General features: G+C 39.5%; 2 protein-coding genes and 1 long non-coding RNA gene across 4 annotated transcripts; 1 reads left to right on the top strand and 2 right to left on the bottom strand.

Annotated features, from left to right (window-relative positions):
• Positions 1-210: 210 nt before the first annotated feature.
• On the bottom strand, positions 211-3,964 carry LOC112169952 (senescence-associated carboxylesterase 101). 2 transcript variants are annotated; one of them, XM_040508139.1, is made up of 4 exons: positions 3,569-3,964; positions 3,145-3,484; positions 2,504-3,049; positions 211-1,379 (listed from the first exon to the last, which is right to left on the bottom strand). In XM_040508139.1, the coding sequence occupies exons 1-4, from the start codon at positions 3,580-3,582 to the stop codon at positions 585-587; spliced, it is 1,695 nt and encodes a 564-aa protein (XP_040364073.1). In that variant the 5' UTR covers positions 3,583-3,964; the 3' UTR covers positions 211-584. The 2 variants fall into 2 exon arrangements, with proteins under 2 accessions (XP_040364073.1, XP_024162841.1); XM_024307073.2 differs by having other exon boundaries at positions 211-1,385.
• Positions 3,965-4,139: 175 nt separating this feature from the next.
• On the bottom strand, positions 4,140-6,853 carry LOC112169953 (galacturonosyltransferase 8). Its single transcript, XM_024307074.2, has 3 exons — positions 6,553-6,853; positions 5,156-6,403; positions 4,140-4,786 (listed from the first exon to the last, which is right to left on the bottom strand). Exons 1-3 carry the CDS (start codon positions 6,721-6,723, stop codon positions 4,511-4,513), a joined length of 1,695 nt encoding a protein of 564 aa, XP_024162842.1. The 5' UTR covers positions 6,724-6,853; the 3' UTR covers positions 4,140-4,510.
• A 6,491-nt stretch (positions 6,854-13,344) lies between these two features.
• LOC121049674 lies at positions 13,345-17,250 on the top strand. The gene is made up of 3 exons (XR_005801029.1): positions 13,345-13,363; positions 14,260-14,370; positions 17,051-17,250. It is a non-coding gene; the product is annotated as an uncharacterized LOC121049674 (long non-coding RNA).
• The last annotated feature ends 973 nt before the right edge of the window (positions 17,251-18,223 follow it).

An 18,223-nucleotide genomic window follows, 5' to 3' on the forward strand; every position in this document is an offset into this window, starting at 1 on the left:
TTCTTCACCATGGGCACATGCAGCTGATTCTTATCCTAGACTAGGAACTGGAGTCACATCCATCCGTGTTAGTTCTCGTTCAATCCTCATCACGTCTGCTTCGTGTGCTCTTTTTGCAATCCATTTCTTGTGGACTGCTTTTCTTGGCGGTATAGTTTCCTTGTCTGTCGCTTTGATACTAGATGAATCAACGACTGACTGTTGTAAGAGAAGTAGAAAATAACAGTTTACTTCTGATAAGAAAATATATGCACACATCAAGTTCCTACTCAAGAGCAACAAGTTCTTCCGGCCAAAATGGTGGTGGCACTACTACAACCTTGACTAAACCAAAATGGTTATCAAGTGGATCTCATCATCTGCAACACTAACTCAAGACAAGTACTATATCTTTGCTTTCTCCTCCAGCCTATGGTTTATATATTGTGTTTTGACAGAAGCAATCTACAAACAAAACAAAAGGTCCTAATACCATCAATATGGCAAAAGGGACATCCCACCAAGAAGACAGAAAAAAGATAGATAACACCAAACTAGGTACAATTCATTGGATATATGGTAATAACCCAGTTAAGCTCCCTTCTTCATTTATACTTGAGGTAAGTGCGATTGTTCATATAGTCAGCGAGCTGTGAGGAGTAAGCACTTCCAACAATTCCCTTGTACTCCTTCCACCATCTCATAAAAGTGCCCTTCTCCAAGAAAACACGAGGAGCCACTGTATAGTTGTCGATAGCATTGCACACGTAATCCTCGAACTTTTTCAACTCCTCCTTGTATGTTACTTTCTCTGCATCGGTAACCGATTCTCCATTGTTCAAAAGGTTGCACAAGATAATGGCATCCTCAACGTGTGCCCAGAAACAAGAATCTTCATTTAAAGAAGCAGGCATCTGTCTTTTGGCTAACCCTTCTATCTCCTTTTCCAGCCATTGCTCCAATAGAATGAAATGTTTAGGCCTTTTCCCACCATTTTTGTAATTTCTCGCGCCACTTTTCTTGTAGAACTCTGCAATGTGAAGTGGTTCAATCATCCTTCTGTAGTTTGTACCCGCCCAAAGCCAACGTACTTCAAGGGGAGATCCTTCCATCTGAGGCTTATTCTCTACTTCTATAACTGTGTCCTCCCAGAAATTCAAAAGCCTTTTCTTGTACTCACTAACATTAATATCACTCGGATTGCACTGCTTTTTGTACATGTCATAGTATCCAGTGTTCAAAAAGTTTGACTCCTTCTCGTACCACTCGAATAAGGCCAAACACGTTTTCATCTTATTCAATTTCTTGTCTGAACCAGAATTCTTCTTCTTCTTCTGAATTAATAACTCTGTTTCATGTTTTTTCATCCTTTGAATCAGATTCTTCATCTCTGTATCGGGCTGTTGCTGTTACAATGATTAAGGTTAGAAATAACTCAGTAAGCTGTGAAACAGGTACAGGATGATCATAATCATATTATCCTTAATTATTTTAATTTTTTAATTTGATATAGATTTTTTTTTTTTTTTGGAGAAAATAGATAACTTCATTCATTTATCTATGGTTAGAAGACACGTACATAAAATGTTGTCTTACACCAAAATTATAAATGGTATAAGCTACCAGACAAAGGATATGTGACCCTCACTGTTAACACATTGGCTCACTTATTGAGCCTAACCATAAGAAAGAAAATATTCCCTACCAACTTCCCATGAAGTAGTAACCTAGCCGCCTAGAGACTTCAATTGGTGTACAACTAGAGAAACTAAGATGAAAGTAGTAGAAGACTCAACTTCTAGTATTAGGCAAGGAAACCTAGAAAAGCCTAAAGCTTTCCCTTGCCCTTGTCGCTAGGGCTGGGATCAATACCAGTAACTGCAGGGTAAGAGAGTCGTAAAGCAGCGACTTTCGGCTTCTTGCTAGGGCGATGATTCTTGTTCCTACTCCCAAGTAGCTTGCCCGACTTCTTCTTCAACATCACCAGAGTGACATCCATCCAGGTACAAAGGAGGTGAGCCTTGAAGGCTAAGGGTTGACCGGTCGGCAGGTCAGAGGATTTCCTATCAGAAAAGATTTGGAAGACCGACGAACAAGGCTGCCACCAATTCTCCCCAGATCAGGAGCACTACCTCCCTCTGCAAGCGCAAGGGAGGCAGCACAGCTAGTGGTGATAGCATCCATGCATGGAGGCCATGTGGTTGAGTGAGGGTTGAGGGTGAGAGACGTAGAGAAGAAAGCTAGGAGAAGAGGAGGTGAGGGCGCTGTAGAGGGCTAGGGTGAGAGAGAAAATCTCTCCTAGGGTTTTTTTTTTGGGTTGAGCATTGACAAACTCTTCTTTTTAAATTTGATATAGTTCTTTAACGGTCCAAAATAAATACTAAACAAAGAGTAAATGGTAATTTATTGCAAAATGTATATATATATATATATATATATATATATATATATATATATATATATATATATATATTAAAGCATGAAGTTGCTATATGATCATCAAAATGCAGTGAAACTCTGCTACCTGTGTGAGAACTCCAATTGCTAGTAGTTGTGTGACAAAGCTTGCTTGAAGTGGATCTCTTTCCCTTTCGATAGACGGAGAACTGCTCTTACATAACGCCTTGTGCTTGAGATCTTCCAAAACTTGACTGTAACTAAACTCTATATTAGGATCTTGGTTTTGTGCACTTAGAGAATTGGTTGTCACCAACTGTTCCAAGATGAGGTCCGGGTCCTCAGAGCAAGCACAACCGGATGAAGAGCATAATAGGAATGCCCCGAAAGGCTTATAAGCCCCACTCGTATTTCGGGTTAGAAAAAGTTTAGGTGTAGGATCTTGGTTAGAGGCTACATGCAAGAAGCAAGATTTCCATGTTGCGAACTGCGACACACATTGTCGGAGATGTTCATCGCCAACTAGGGGTGAGCCAAAAGTAATGCAAAGGGGGCGTTTGGTTTTCAATAAATCTAGCCCTTTCAACAACCATAAGGTGAAGAGCGTAGCCGCACTGCCTCCCACAGATTGTCCGGTGATGATTATTAGTGAAATCTCACTAAGCTCTATCAGCTGCAACATTAAACAAGGTTACTTACAAGCTATGCTAGTCGCAATGATCAGGAAGAAATAAGAGATCAAGCAAGTTATTAGCTCTCAGTACCAACCTCAGTTTTCTTCCGATTCAGCTCATCGTAGTTGGAGCGAAAAAGCTTGATTGCTGCTTGATTGATTGAGAAACTTTCGTTGCTTTTGGTGAATAAAAGTTCCAAGTCAATAAAATTGTCGGCCTTGAGAGTTGACGATGAAACCAAGCCGCCTTCTTCATGAAGAGAGCCAAGTGGAGTGCCGAAAGCTATGATGGTTAGATTTGATTCTTGGGTTACATTGCACAAAGTTGATTCTGCATTCGGATTAATCTGTTTTTGTTTCTCAATCGCACTCCATGCCTGGTGTACCGGATCAGAGGTCACCACCAAGTTTGCCGATTCTAAACCGCTGCTAAATCTACCATCATCAAGAGCATGAGTCAAAGCATAGTAGAAAAAGGAACTCTCAAATCCTAGCAAAGAACAGGTGGAGTTTACTTACTGGTTGTGAGTCATCCTGAGTTCTTGACTGTGCTCTCCTATTTGCTTAGAAACACAGCAGAAAAAAATAGGGCTGGAAAAGACGGTAGTTTCAAAGGTCTCGAGTCTTGACACGCTGTTTCTACTTAATTTCCTTCCAATCAGGAATCCACAGGAACTCTACCTAGATCAACAAAGAACAGCAAGTCTTCGTCTTTGTACATGGCTAAGTCAACGTCAACAATATATTCCAAATAATTCAAGTGGTTCTCTTTCCTGCTTCTGGGTCTTTCCCAAATAATATTCTAACCCTTTTGGGTTTTTATTTGATGCAGAAGAAAGAATATGATCAAAACAATGCACCGCACGCGTTTTCTAGTCATCCGCATCTGCCTAAATTCACACTAGGAAATGGGATTTAGGAGTTTGGTTACATTGCATCAAATCAAGCAATTAGACGAGCTCAATGGAAGAAATGGATTTAGCTCCAAGAACAGAAACAATGGAGCATTGCAGAAATGTATTGAGCTTGCAATTCCGTGACAAAGATAAAATGCATTAGCTAGTACAGAATTGTCTTTGACAAGTAAAAGTAGTAAAGTGCATAACATTATCCACTACATCATTGCTTTAGTGGACATTTTTGGGAATAAGAGACATAGTATGCAGATTTACATTTCGGGGTCCAAGAAACAGTTCAAAGTAGTTTACTGGTAAATATCAGCAATTTGAATAATTTAGTACCCCAGGTAAGCTGAAGTTGTATTCACTAATAAAAATAAACCTAGATTGACATGGAAAACAAGTATGCTACACTTAGATTGATGCCGATATTCTCTATACCTAATACGAACAATTGGACATGCAGGGAGCAGCAACAGAACCCGAAAGTGGATAACAGCTTACTAGCTTCAGGACTAGCATTGGCAAATCCATTAACTAGAGCTTCAGCAACTCAAGTCATTTACATCCCAAAGTTGCAGCCCTGAACAAACTCTAGATCATAATCAACGTGCTTTTCCCAGATTGGCTTGAATTGGTTCATGGCAATATCAAGCCAAGGCTTCATATTCCCATTGAAGTGCACCACTGCAGCATTGCGAATCTCATCCATGCTGATGCTTGGATTATAGCCGAGTCCCAGAACATGCCATGACTTGTCCAGTGGCTTCGTTGTTGAGTAAAATGTGATCAAACCTGGGGGTAAAGTCCCCAATTTCCACAGGGTACGATTCTCATTCTGCAACGAGATTACATCCATAGTTAGTGCTACTCAATACAGGATCAGTGAAAGATAAAAGCAATAAAAACAAAATCAACCCTAAGATATCCTGAAACAGAATAACCACGAAAAATGACATATAGCATCAACAAGGCATAACTTCCCCCTCTGTTTCCGTTACAGCTTATGATACATTCTTTATCATTCCCTTAGTAAACTAAACAGATGCATTATTGTAAGGCAACCAAACCAACAAATGCACCATAATTTGCATAATCTAACAACTATGTTGCATATATACCAAACAGATATCAAAACATTGATTTAAAATGTAAGGATTCTTGGCAAGAATTGCTCTGAACAGAAAATAAGAAAATCATCACTTACCAGATTCTGCCAGTAGTGATAATCCGCTGTGCAGTTCACCCTTCGCCAAGCATCCAGATCAAAGAAGTTCATTCCATAAGCCCAAGCGCAGGCATTCGGATTAAACTTCTCCTTGATCAATGGGTGTGAGAAATTCATGTACTGTGCATAACGATGGAAGGACCCAAAACATGTCTCAACCGCCCCATTCACCTTCCCATCCATATCAATTTTCCATAACCCAGTTAAGTCCTTCTGAACCACGATATCATCATCCAAAAACAGTATTCTGTTCAACTTCGGGTACATTTCAGGCAAATAAAACCTCAAGTGGTTCAATATAGACAAATACTTAGGGTTCCTAAACTTCATGTTTGTTGTGTCTTTGGTTGCATTCTCAAGCTTATTCTCAAAGTAAAATTGTTGCAACTTTGCATTCTCTAATTGCTTAAGCACCGGCACATACGAAGAATTCAAGAACTTGTAATCCTCCACAGCCTTCACCTCAACTCTTGCCCCATTGTAGTCCTTCAACTTGAACATAACCTGCATTGCTCCAAGATTCATCTTATCAGTCACCACATGAAACACATGCTTCCACGGCTCGTTGGCATTCTTCACCGCCGAATTCACCACCACAGATGCGGCAATCACATTATCTGAAAATATAGCATAATGGTACAGGCTCGGGTCCTCCAATTCCGGCGGCGTCGGCTTCCCTTCATCGGTATACTTCTCGGGATGCGCAATCCGCTCCTCCATCAACCGCATTGCAACACAATGCAAGCTCTTCGGGATCGACTTGGCGGCAATCAAGCTGGAGAAAGCTCCCTGCTTCTTGGCCTTGGTCAGCTGCTCATTCACTTGGAAAATGGTGTCCTTGAGCTTCTGAATCTTGAGCTGGTTATCGAAAGACTCTTTCGCCTCGGCAATCACTTGCCTGGTCACTTTGATACGCTCCTTCACTTCCTTCTCGAACTGCCGCAATACCGATTCGTCGATCGAGATCCCGTCGGACTCAAACAGAGCCCGATAGGACGGCTTGTTCATGAGATCGGAGTAGTTCCGGGAGAGATCGGCGAAGATCCTGACCAGCTTGGCGTTCTCGAGCTTCAGCTTCCGAGCATAGCTAGCGTAAGCGAGGGCTAGGGTTCGGTGATCCTCCGCTTGCTTCCGGATCTGATCCAGCCGGGGCTTTAGCGGGTCGGACTTCAGAGCCAGCACCGACCTTCTCGTGGACCCCAATCCAAAAGAACCCGAATTGAAACCCTAAATCCCCAAATCAACCACAAAAGAATCAAACTTTGAAAACCGGCAACGATTTAGATCAGGAAATGCAAATCGGAAAAATCGAAATATTCTACTAAAAACCGAATAATCTCAAACTTGAAATCCCATTACTGGAGTAAAAGACTTACCAAGGTGTCGAGATCAGAGGAGTCTCCAGTTGGGGAAGTGAAGATGAAAGTGAGGGAAAAGAAGAAGACGACGGCTGAGGCGGTAATGGCGAGGGCCAGTAATCTGAAAGAGGAGCTTCGATTGGCTGCTCCGCCTCTACTGGTGGCGCCGGAGAGTCGCGGGTTCGCCATTTTGGGTTGGGTCTGGCTTGGCTGACACGGAGACTCTCACACTGACTCAGACTCAGACATCAAAGTTTGTTTGGGGGGTTAATATCATATCATTTGATTTTGTGTATCTAAATATCTATCTATCAATTATGAACTGTAAAAACGCGGATGAGAGAGAGCGACAGAGCGGTGCTTATTATAATCCTAACGGTGGAACCCGAGTAGATAGTGTTTTGGTTGACTTCTTCACCTTGTTCGTTAGTGGTAAGTGATAGGTACTTTTTTACCATATTAATCCATGATTAAATGTCATAATTGATGTGTTGAAAAAACAATTTCTAAGTTGGAAATTTATTTTTTAATCATGCTTGGAACCTAAACTTTGGACTTTAAGGTTGGAACATGAAGAGACTCTTTAACTAATTGACGGTGAATCTCACTGTTTAGATGATAAGTTTGTTGACTAAACTCACAGCTCAGAAGGTCGATTTCTTTGTTGACTAAACTCTTTAATATGGTTAATTTATTTAGAAATATGAATTTTGATTTTCTCAAATGAAACTTGATTTTGTTCAAGTAATTCCAGAATATGTGTCTAGCTCAAACTCGAGGTTACTTGCTCTAGTTGAAATAGGGTTTATATTAGAGATATTCTCGGAGAATCTTAAGAGATATCCAATCAATGTACGATTATGTTTCCATGTACAACTCTATCTCTATGCTTGTAATCTTCCATATAAAGAAGCCCCTATTATCAATGAAAGTACGACTCAATTCTCTCCCAATTTAGTTTTCCTTAAACACGTTATTAGCATAAAGCCCTAACCCTGAAACAAATAGCCAAACCCTGATTCAAGAAGCTAAAAACCTTGAATCCGAATACAAAACCTTGAAGCCTTTTTTGCCTCCACCTCACACATTGAAGGAACTCGATTCCGGCAATCAAGAACCGGCGGTGGCACCCCAAGAACGGGCCGGAAACCTACCGAACCAGCCATCGGAAGCTCCATACAACTCGCAGCAAATATTCCACCGGTTCACCATCTTCCCGAGCTCTAATTTCCACCAAATTTTGATAACAGAAGCCCACTGATCTGAAGTTTCAGGAACAAGAAGAAAAAGTTCAAAAACCGGCCTAAAAATACGTGAACCGGCCATCTGAGCATCTGCATCTTGAACCGGCAGAAAAGAAGAAGAAAAGAAAAGAAAGGAAAAAAAAAGGGGGAAAGGAAAAGAAGCCCAGAAGCCCACTGCCACGTCAGCAGGAGGATCCACAGCCACGTCAGCACAGGGACCCACTGCCACATCAGCACTGCCATGTCAGCATCAGTGCCATGTCAGCCTTCCGGTCAACCCGGTCAACTACTTTTCCGGCCACTTTTTCCTGTCAAATTTCCGGCGACCTATTTCGAGGTATTTTTTACTAAATGTTCCCTTGTTTTTAGAGTTTTTAAATTTAATTTCTCTTCTTTTTTGGAGACTTGCAACCTCCCTTTTTCTACCTCCCTTTCTTTATCCTTGGGGAGACCAAATTAAGCCGAACTGTGGGGGTTCGTGCTCACTCCAAGCTTGGAGCTTGTAGAGTTCTCCAAACTTAGAGTTTGTTGAGATAAAACGATCGACCGCAAACATCATTGTTTCGATCTAATCCAACCCCTCTTGGAATCGAATTTTTTGGAAGCGACTATGCTCAGAAATTTTATTTGTTTTCGTGGTAGCCTTTTTCGCTCCGAAATTAACCCTAATTTCTTGTTCTCTTTCAGGATGAGTAACCTAAACAAATTGGACTTTGCTCCATTGGGAACAACTGGCTCTGAATATCACAGGTGAGTTCGTGATATCCGCCAGCATCTCAAGGCTGATGGAATCTTGGATACGATTCTCGAACTCTAACCAGGACGTGCTAACTGTTGAGCAAGCTCAAGCTTTGGAAGCAAATAGAGCAGCCTTAGAGGCAAATAAGGCGAAAGCCATCATCCTAATGACTCATCATATGGATGATTCGCTCTAGTACGAGTGTATGAATGAAGAAGACCCCAAAATGCTGTGGGTCTCACTCGAAGATAGATTTGGCAACGTCCGTGACTCTCTGCTTCCTGACCTAGAAGTGAGATGGCATAGCCTCCGCTTCTGTGATTTAAAGTCAGTTCTTGACTACAACTCGGAAGCACTTCGCATTAAATCCTTAATGGAATTATGTGGTAAAGAGATCACAAATGCGATGTTGATTGAGAAGACTCTCTCTACTTTCCCCGTTTCTACATTGATGGTTGCTAAGAACTATCGAATAGATATTACTGCAAGACGAATCATAAGGTTTCATGAGCTCATTGGAGCTATGAATGTCGCTGAAAAGCATGACAACATCCTTGTGAAGAACTATAATTCAAGATCCGTGGGAACAGAGCATATTCCGGAATCCAATTATAGTCATGCCCCTAAGAGAAGGCGCCAAGAGTGAAACCCTAACCTTAGGGATACTTCTGGACTTTCTGGTTCATATAATCGCTCTACTTGGGAAGGTAATAGCAAAAATAGGTGAACACGGAACTGAAGAGGTCAATGTGGAAAGAGAGAAGGAGGCAACGCCTCTGGCCATGTTGGTGGCGCCACAAACACTAAGAGCCATCTGAATGACGCTTTCAAAGCGCCTCAATCAATGGAATTTGAGCAAAGAGATGTATGTTCTCGATGTGGAGTGTCTGATAATTGGGCACACATTTGTAGAGCTCGTGAAGAAATCGTCACCGCCTACAAAGCATATTGTGAAGCAAGAGAAGCTCACTATATGGAACAAGAAGATCAAGAAGATGATCTAGAGTGAAGGGTTGAAGACTACAAATCTGGCTGGGATCAATAGATCGCCAATTCTGTTTAAGTCTTTATTTTTCCAAGAGATGTAATAGGCAATTGCCATATATTTTTGTAGTAAATGCCAATGGTTTAGTTTTTCTTCAAAGTAGACTCACTCAAAGTAAGTGTGATGTCTAGGAAGGTTATGAGATTAGTGGTATTTAAGCGAGCCTTGCTCCATCGACATCTCTCTACTCACTTGGTCACATTTATTTTGGAATTACCGAAAGAAGTTAGACGACTACCATTGTTTTGCATTAGCTATCATTTTGGATTAGATTTTGTTTAGTCAAAGAAACAATGATATAACTCCGTTGGCTTATGAATAAAATTTCGAGTTCTTTATGACTCCATTTTGATTCTGAGCATATGAATTTTGTGACTACGATGGCTGGGCCACCAGTATTAATTCAAGGACATGGAATAGCCTAAGTTCCACTTGCCAAATGGTACTTTAATTACTATCACATAAACTCTCTACGCTCCAAAGGCCAATCGCACCTATGAATAGCCAACGGATTCCATGCGAAAACGCATGTAGAGAACGGAAATGAGTTCCTTTGCAATACCTCTAATGATTGAGAACAAAGGCACATCTTAGAGAAGTTTATGTGTCTTTCTAGTGGATTCTATGTCACTATTCGAGCTATTAATCCAATAAAGTTATGAGAGAAGATCTCTTAGATTTAGACAGATATTAGCTCTGTCACGACAGGATAGATCATCCTAGTCATGATATGATGATCCTCTACTAAAGACTTCACATGGACATCATTCCTTTCGAGCGAAACAAAGCATGAATCAAAAGTTGATTTCAAGACTAAGTGTGACCGATGCAGCTGCCTAGGGCACCACCTCCATCCACCACCACCAGCTTAGGTATGGCGCAGTCCCTATCCATGATGCCATGGATGGCGTCCATCAGGGTGATGGTGCCCTAGGTGATGCTGCAATCACCAACTTGCTTCAAATAGCGTTTCAGACGCTCAAGCTCAACCAAAATTCTCATTGGTTGCTTCTAAAGCCTCTCGCTCGTTTTACAAAACCCGTTCCTTAGGGAAATTAGGACTGAGACCGTCCTATGCAAAGGATATGAAAATACTCATTATGTTCTTACATAGAATCCATGGGGATTCTATGGACTGATTCAACCAAATTGCGGACGTTTAAATATCTCATGATATTGGTTGATACGCAAACACGCTGGTCACGTGTTTTGCCATTGTCCACTTGTAATGCTGCTTATGCTACACTCCTAGCAAATATCATATGACAACGGGCTCACTTCCCGGATCATCCTATTTCGTCAATTGGACTTGACGATGCTAGCGAGTTTTACATTGAAGACTTTCAATGGTTATTGCATTGGGACTGATGTTGGACATCACATTCCCATGAACACACCCAAATGGTCTCTAGGAAATGTCTACGATGGTAGTCTGGACATTGGTAATGCGCACCAATCTCCTTATATCTGCTTGGGGTGATAAAATATTGCATGCAGTTATGCTAATTCATCTACGACCCACCGCCACTCAATCTACCTTTGCGTTACAGCTAGTGACTGGGTACAAGTATCATACTTATGCATTTTTGAGTGTGCCATTTATGTGCCAATTGCGCCGCACAACATTCTATGATGGGTCCGTACAGACGAATGGGCAACTACGTTGGATTTGAGACTCCAACAATCGTCCGACACTTAATGCCCTTGCAAGGCGATCTCCTTACCGCTAGATTTGCGGGTTGTCACTTTGATGAGACAGTCTTCCCGTCGTTAGGGAGAGATAAGAACACAGATGTTCAGCAGGAACGACAGGAATTGTCGTGGCCTGTCCCCACTATGTCTCATCTCGATCCCTACTAAAGTGACGAGATCACACATCTGCTGCAAATATGCCTGCAAGGAAGTACGTCCCTACAAGAGGACGTAGCGCCACCCTACACGGATGTAGGCATGGTGCCAATGCCAAAGAGAGTGGCACTCTGGCGTTACAGGCCATGGCCCCAGCTAGGATGCGTGGGAGGCCCGTGGGTTCAAAGGATGCCTTGGCACACTCCAATCCTTTGATCATCGACACTCAAAATCCATCTCATGAGAATCTTCCAGGTTATGATTATCGTTGGGGGACGCCTCAACGTCAAAACCTATTCCTGAGAATATAGAGCTTTATGAAAATTACACTAGTGTACATGAGACGTGGGATATAAACTCCATCATAATTGATGATGTAGTTGCGCATTTCGTTGTGCATGAGTTTGTTGAGTCAGATGATATCGAACCACGCTCCGTTGATGAACTAATGCCAACGTAGAGAGATTTGGCCTAAATGGAAAGATGCGATCCAGGTTAAGTTGGATTCTCTAATGAAGAGGAAGGTTTTCGAGCCAGTGATACCCACACCTCCTAACATAAAACCTATTGACTAATGGGTCTTCGTTAGAAAGCCTGATGAGAAAAAGAGATGGCAATCTCGCCTTATGGTGCAAGGCTTCTAACAAAACGCCCTAGAATCGACTATGATGAGACATATTATCTCGTAATGGATGTCATTGCACTTCACTACCTTGTCAGTTTGGTAGTTTTCGAATAACTGAACATGCAGCTTACAAATGTGGTCACTACGTATCTATATGGGGATCTAGATACGAAATATACATGAAGGTTTATGGTGAACTTCATCTACCCAAGTCAAGTGGCTCTAGACCACGGAGCGCGTTTACAATAAGATTAAAACGCTCACTAAAGTGACTACTTGATTGGGAAGGGATATGCCCATGCGTTTCTATAACAAGTTTCGGATTCTATCGCGGTTCATGTTAGACATGATCTTCATTGGAAGCTCTTGAAGAGTTAAGGGAAACCACTGAACATTTGAAATCCGAATTTGAGATGAATGATTTTGGGAGAACATGATTATGTCTCGGTTTGGAACTTGAGAATCGTGTCGATAGATGCTTAGGCATTTTGTCAAGGTCAAGCCTTCAAGCACCCCCATGATCGTCCGTAGTCTTGATCCTGAAAAGGATCCTCTTCGTCGAAAGGATGATGACGAAGATATGCTTGAGGCAGAAGTGCCTTACTTAGTACAATAGGCGCATTATTGTACTTAGCTAAATGCACAAGACCAGATATCTCATTTGCAGTAAGCTTGTTAGCTAAGATATAGCTCTGGGCCAACGCGACGCCATTAGGATTGCTGTAAAAGATATCTTTCAGTTCTTGAGATGTACGATTGATATGGGCTTGTTCTCTTCCTACAGAGAGATGATGGATTCGGACCCATCACACACCAGGAACGCCGCCAACACTGGCCTGCGTCCACTATCCCCATCCCAAAACGACATAAGTATTTTGGAAGGTTTTGTTGATGTTGGGTATCTCTCTGACCCATACAAAGGTCATTCCCAAACTGGTTAAGGCTATGTTCGGGAGGGCTTTTTTGCTCCCCCGCTTATAAGCAGAAGACCGATATGCGTTTGGTAACCAAACTTGGGAGCAGCTTTTTCCAGAAGTTGCGGTGGCTTCCGTCGAAAAGCAGAAGCCGCCTCAACCCAGCTTTTAGAAGCCAGAAACCCGGTCTTCACTGTAGCGCTGGTGACTGTAGATTACTGAAAGTTCTAAAATACCGGTCTTTACCCTTCTTGGTGGAAGCAATTACTCGATATCCCTACGCCGCATCCAATCTCTCTCCCTCATCACAGACGCTGCATCGATCTCTCTCCCTTTGACGCCGCCTCACGTATCCTCTCATCAAGATCTCAGGTTGGAAATGGAAGCCCCCCAAAGCTTGGGAATTTCATTCAGGTTCGTTTTTAAGCTATTTTAGTTTCAAAGTTTGATGATTTTGATGAATATTTGGGTTGAATTTCGTTCTGGGTTTTGAATATGAGTGGTAGAGATTGTGATTTGTAGCATACACTGGGTGCTGTGATGTGTAGCAATTGAAATTGACGAAAAGTTTATTTATCAATTCACCATTAAGCTACTCTAGAGCCTTTTATGGATGACAAAAATTTCAATCTGGGAAAAATATATGCCCTTTAACACCTGCAACCATAATGCATCTGGTTCCAGAATAATTTGATCTCCAGCACATTTTGACTAGCATAGGTATCACGGTAAAGAATTTTGTGCAGCACAGTCATCATTGGTATTCCGTAATCTTGTCCAATTATGTAAGGCGGTAGGAGTAGTTTGATTGCTGGAGATTATTGATAGGAAATGTAATCATAGTCAGCATGCACTATATTTGTATATGGGACAGCACTGATTTGATAATAACCCAAGCTTCCTTTTCTTCTGAAACAATCAACTATATGTATGTAAAATTGTAAACTAAGGATTAGCTAGATGAGAACAACTCCTCACTGATACGATCGATTTGGCCTTTTCCCCTTGATCATGGAGAGAGGTCCATCACTTCCGGGAGTCTTTCGGGGATTTGCTCAATTCTCTTTGCCTATGTCTGTCTTTGTATTTTTAACTACAACAGCTCACTTCAGCTTAAACTCTTCCATCAAGCAAAACCTCATACCAAATAGAACAGCTAAGGCTTCACTAGAGTGGGCTGAAAGGCATCCCAACATATTATGCTGAAAGGCATCCCAACATATTATGCATAAATGCCCCTTTAACTCTTCCATTCTCATCTCTGACCACCCCACCCAACCCAACTTTACTCCTCTTATGGTCAATTGCAGCATCAACATTTAGTTTGAGGAAAGGAGGCTTCGGTGGAATCCACTTGTCATTAGTAAACGAACTAGGAGTTGGAATAGAATACATAATTGAAGGAGCAGAAGACAAAATAGGTACAGACCTTGAATTTGCCCCATGAAAGTACTCTTTAGCCTGAAGGACAATTTGTTCACCAGAACTAGCTTTTCCTCAAAATCGGCATGCATCTCATTTATTCTCAGTTCACTCTTCTGAAATGTCAAAGAAAATCATCTCGACTTTCAAAACAAGTATTTGTTCTAGGTTCTTTAAGTTTTTTTTTTGGATTAATTTCAGTTTACCCCCCTGAGGTTTGGAGGTGAAATCATTTCACCCCCTCTACTTTCAATTTTGAATTTTTACCCCCTAAACTTTTCAATTTCAATCAGTCTTGTCTAATTTTTACTGTTCCGTCCAAATTGGACGTTAAGTTTGACTTTTGAGGGCTAAAATGGTCATTTCAACATAAAAAATAAAAAAAAATAAAAAAAATTAAATTTTTTTTTCTGGTTTTTAGTTTTTTTATTTTTTATTTATTTATTTATTTTTTTTGTCTTCAACCTATACACCACAAATTATAATAGGTTTATAAAAACAAAAAAATATTTTAGGTGGTTGAAAGCCGCTAACTGGTCTACGATATTTGTAATATATCTCCGATAAAGTGAAGAATTTTAGAATATATCCCCAATAAAGTGAAGAAATATCTGTAAAAAATAATTTTATACTTATCTGTAAATAAATATCTATATATCCCCAATAAAGTGAAGAAATATCTGTGTAAAATCATTTTTGGTCTGCGATATTTGTGATATATATCCAATATTTATATGTAAATAAATATCTGTGTAAAACTTCTCTTTATTGGGGATATACAGATATTTACTGGATAAAGTGTAAAATCATTTTTTACAGCTATTTCTTCACTTTATTGGGGATATATCCTAAAATTCTTCAATTTATTGGATATATATCACAAATATCGTAAACCAAAAATGATTTTACATAGATATTTCTTCACTTTATTGGGGATATACAGATATTTATTTATAGATAAAGTGTAAAATTACTTTTTACAAATATTTCTTCACTTTATTTGGGATATATCCTAAATTCTTCACTTTATCGGAGATATGTCACAAATATGGTAGACCAGCGAGCGACTTTCAACTACCTAGAGTATTTTTTTGTTTTTATAAACCTATTATAACTTGTGATGTATAGGTTGGAAATAAAATTTAAAAAAAGAAGAAGAAGAAACAGAACAAAAAAAAAAAAAAAAACTTAAAAACAGAACAAAATTTTTTTTTTTTTTTTTTTTAAATTTTTTATGTTGAAATGACCATTTTAGCCCTCAAAAGTCAAACTTAACGTCCAATTTGGACGAAACAGTAAAAATTGGACAAGACTGATTGAAATTGAAAAGTTTAGGGGGTAAAAATTCAAAATTGAAAGTAGAGGGGGTGAAATCATTTCACCCCCAAACCTCAGGGGGGTAAACTGAAATTAATCCTTTTTTTTTATAGTTTATTCTTGTACTTTGAGTTTTCCTTAGTTTTTTGTTTGTTTAATTTTCTGATTATTGGTGTGTTTGATGGGTAGTTCTTTTCGAATTAATCATAATACAGACTTCGCTGGTTAGAGAAAGATGAGTATTATGGCCCAATTGTTTTGTTTTCAGCATTGTACAAATTACAATCTTGTCACATTATAGAATACCCTTTGATAAAATCCTCTGTCGCCACCTTACAAGTAGTCCATCTTTATTATCTTCTTTGAAAATTTTTGACAAACAACTACTATGTTTTTCTAAAACTACATCATTTCACGTAAGCTGTTCAAATGAATTGTTGTATTATGCAAGACCATTTCTTTTAATCTGTTAATTCTTTGTTGATTATACTTGGAGTTGGTCATCTTGTCAATATTTGTTGGATGCTGAAACTGGTTTCCATAGTTGAGTTTGGTGGGTTTGTTACATGGCTTCTATAAGCCATTCCAAAAGAATAATGGATTACTGCTTCATTTGTTGTGATATATACATGTTCGATGCAGAAAGCCATAAATGTATGGCTTGTAAAATAAACGGCTTGTAGTAATTAACTGTTACAGTTCTTCAGGTGTGCATGCTGAAGATTCATACATTTAATTCTAGTGGAAAAACCAAAACAAGAAAATGATCTGGGACATAATCTCAAACATGAAAGCTATTATCCATTAGGTTGATACTAGATGCACTGAAGAATGGAAATTTCTTTGATGAACTATAAGCTATTTCAATTGTTATTCTTGTTATTATGTTTAGCTTGGTTCTTGTCTAAATTGGTTTAAGCTTCTGCAAGTTAGTAACCTAAATGATTTTCAAACAGAATGCAAGCATAGAAACAGATTAAGATGATAAGAAACTTGGCTTTCTAAAGGTGGGTGTCCTAAGTAAAATGAGAGTTTATCTTATACTTTAAACAAAGCTGTAACTATCAAAATGAGTAATAAGAAAAACAATAAAAACGATGTTGTGATATTCTTTCTTGTCAACTTTAAAGTGACCTTCCTCCCTAATGGTTGGATTAAAAAAGATAGAAAAGGTTCTGTAGAATAGAGTATTGTTCCGAAGTGGACCATCTGTTATCTAAGGTCTAAACTTTGTTTGATATTCCTAGTTGAGATTGTGTATTTATTGTGTTTATGTATTATAGTGCATCCTGTGGCCAGCAGATCCTGCATAGTTATCATATCATTTGTGGATATTTACTGATCATTTGTTTCTGGGTGCAGTCCTTACTTTCTAGAGCTGATGCTAAAGTGAAGGAGTTGCGACATTCAATTGACGTTCTAAAGCCTAAAGTGAATGTGCATGTCTTCATAATTATATACGGCGACGTGCACATCGTGATAGACATTTTGTCTGCAGTGAATAAAGAGAAGGTGATGGGTCAAATGGTAGGATAGAGATGGATGATGACGTAGAAGAAGAATATCATGGTCATGGTGCACAAAGGAAACAATAAGAAATAACATTACTCAAAGTTTGATGAGTGCGCGTAATAACGTGAACATTTGAATATTTTATGATATTTTTTGTGGTTACTTGATGCGAACAATAAACAAATTGTTATTAATGTTACTAATATATTTGTATAAGTTATTTTTAAAATTGTCTAATATTAATCATATGGTTATCATGATTTATAAAAATTGAAAGTTGACAAAAATTAATAAGGACATAATAAAGATTAAAAATAATAACAAAAGCATTCGAACAACATTTTATTATTAAACAATCAAGGAAAAATAATCTCTTATGTCCAATTTGGTCATTCCACAAGCAAAAAGCACAAGCTAGTTTGAATTTACCAAACACTTTACCACTGCTTTTGCCACTGACAACTCATATAAAAAGCCAGTTTACCAAACACTCAGCTACTTTTCTTTCAGCCACTTATTCTCAGAAATAAGCAGAAGCCAGCTTTTCTAAAAAGCCCAGCCATACCAAACATAGCCTAAGTGTTCACCATGGGAAAAGACTGTGATATCTTGGAGGTCTACAGAACATACTTTAGTCGCTATATCTTCGAATAATGCAGAGATTCTTGCTCTTCACGAAGTGGTTTGTGAATGTATATGGATTGGATCCATAATTACGCATGTTCGAACAATTGTGGTTTGAAGTTTACCACAGATGAGCCTACGAGCATATAGGATAATGCTGCTTGTTTTGAAGCAAGGCTACATCAAAAGCGACCATACCACGTATAATCAGCAACAACAAACTCTCCTCAAGATCAAAGTGAACTAGGTTCCATCTGAGGACAGTGCGGCAGGCTTGCTCACTAAGTCATTGCCTAAATTCCACTTTCGAGAAACATGTTGGTAGCATTGTTTGCGGAAGTTATCCGAACTCCAATAACCGTAGTCGTCAGGTGGAGATGCAGACATTAGGGGGAGGTG

The sequence above is a fragment of the Rosa chinensis genome, chromosome 6 (assembly GCF_002994745.2).
Source record: "Rosa chinensis cultivar Old Blush chromosome 6, RchiOBHm-V2, whole genome shotgun sequence".
In the NCBI taxonomy this organism is placed as follows: domain Eukaryota; kingdom Viridiplantae; phylum Streptophyta; class Magnoliopsida; order Rosales; family Rosaceae; genus Rosa; species Rosa chinensis.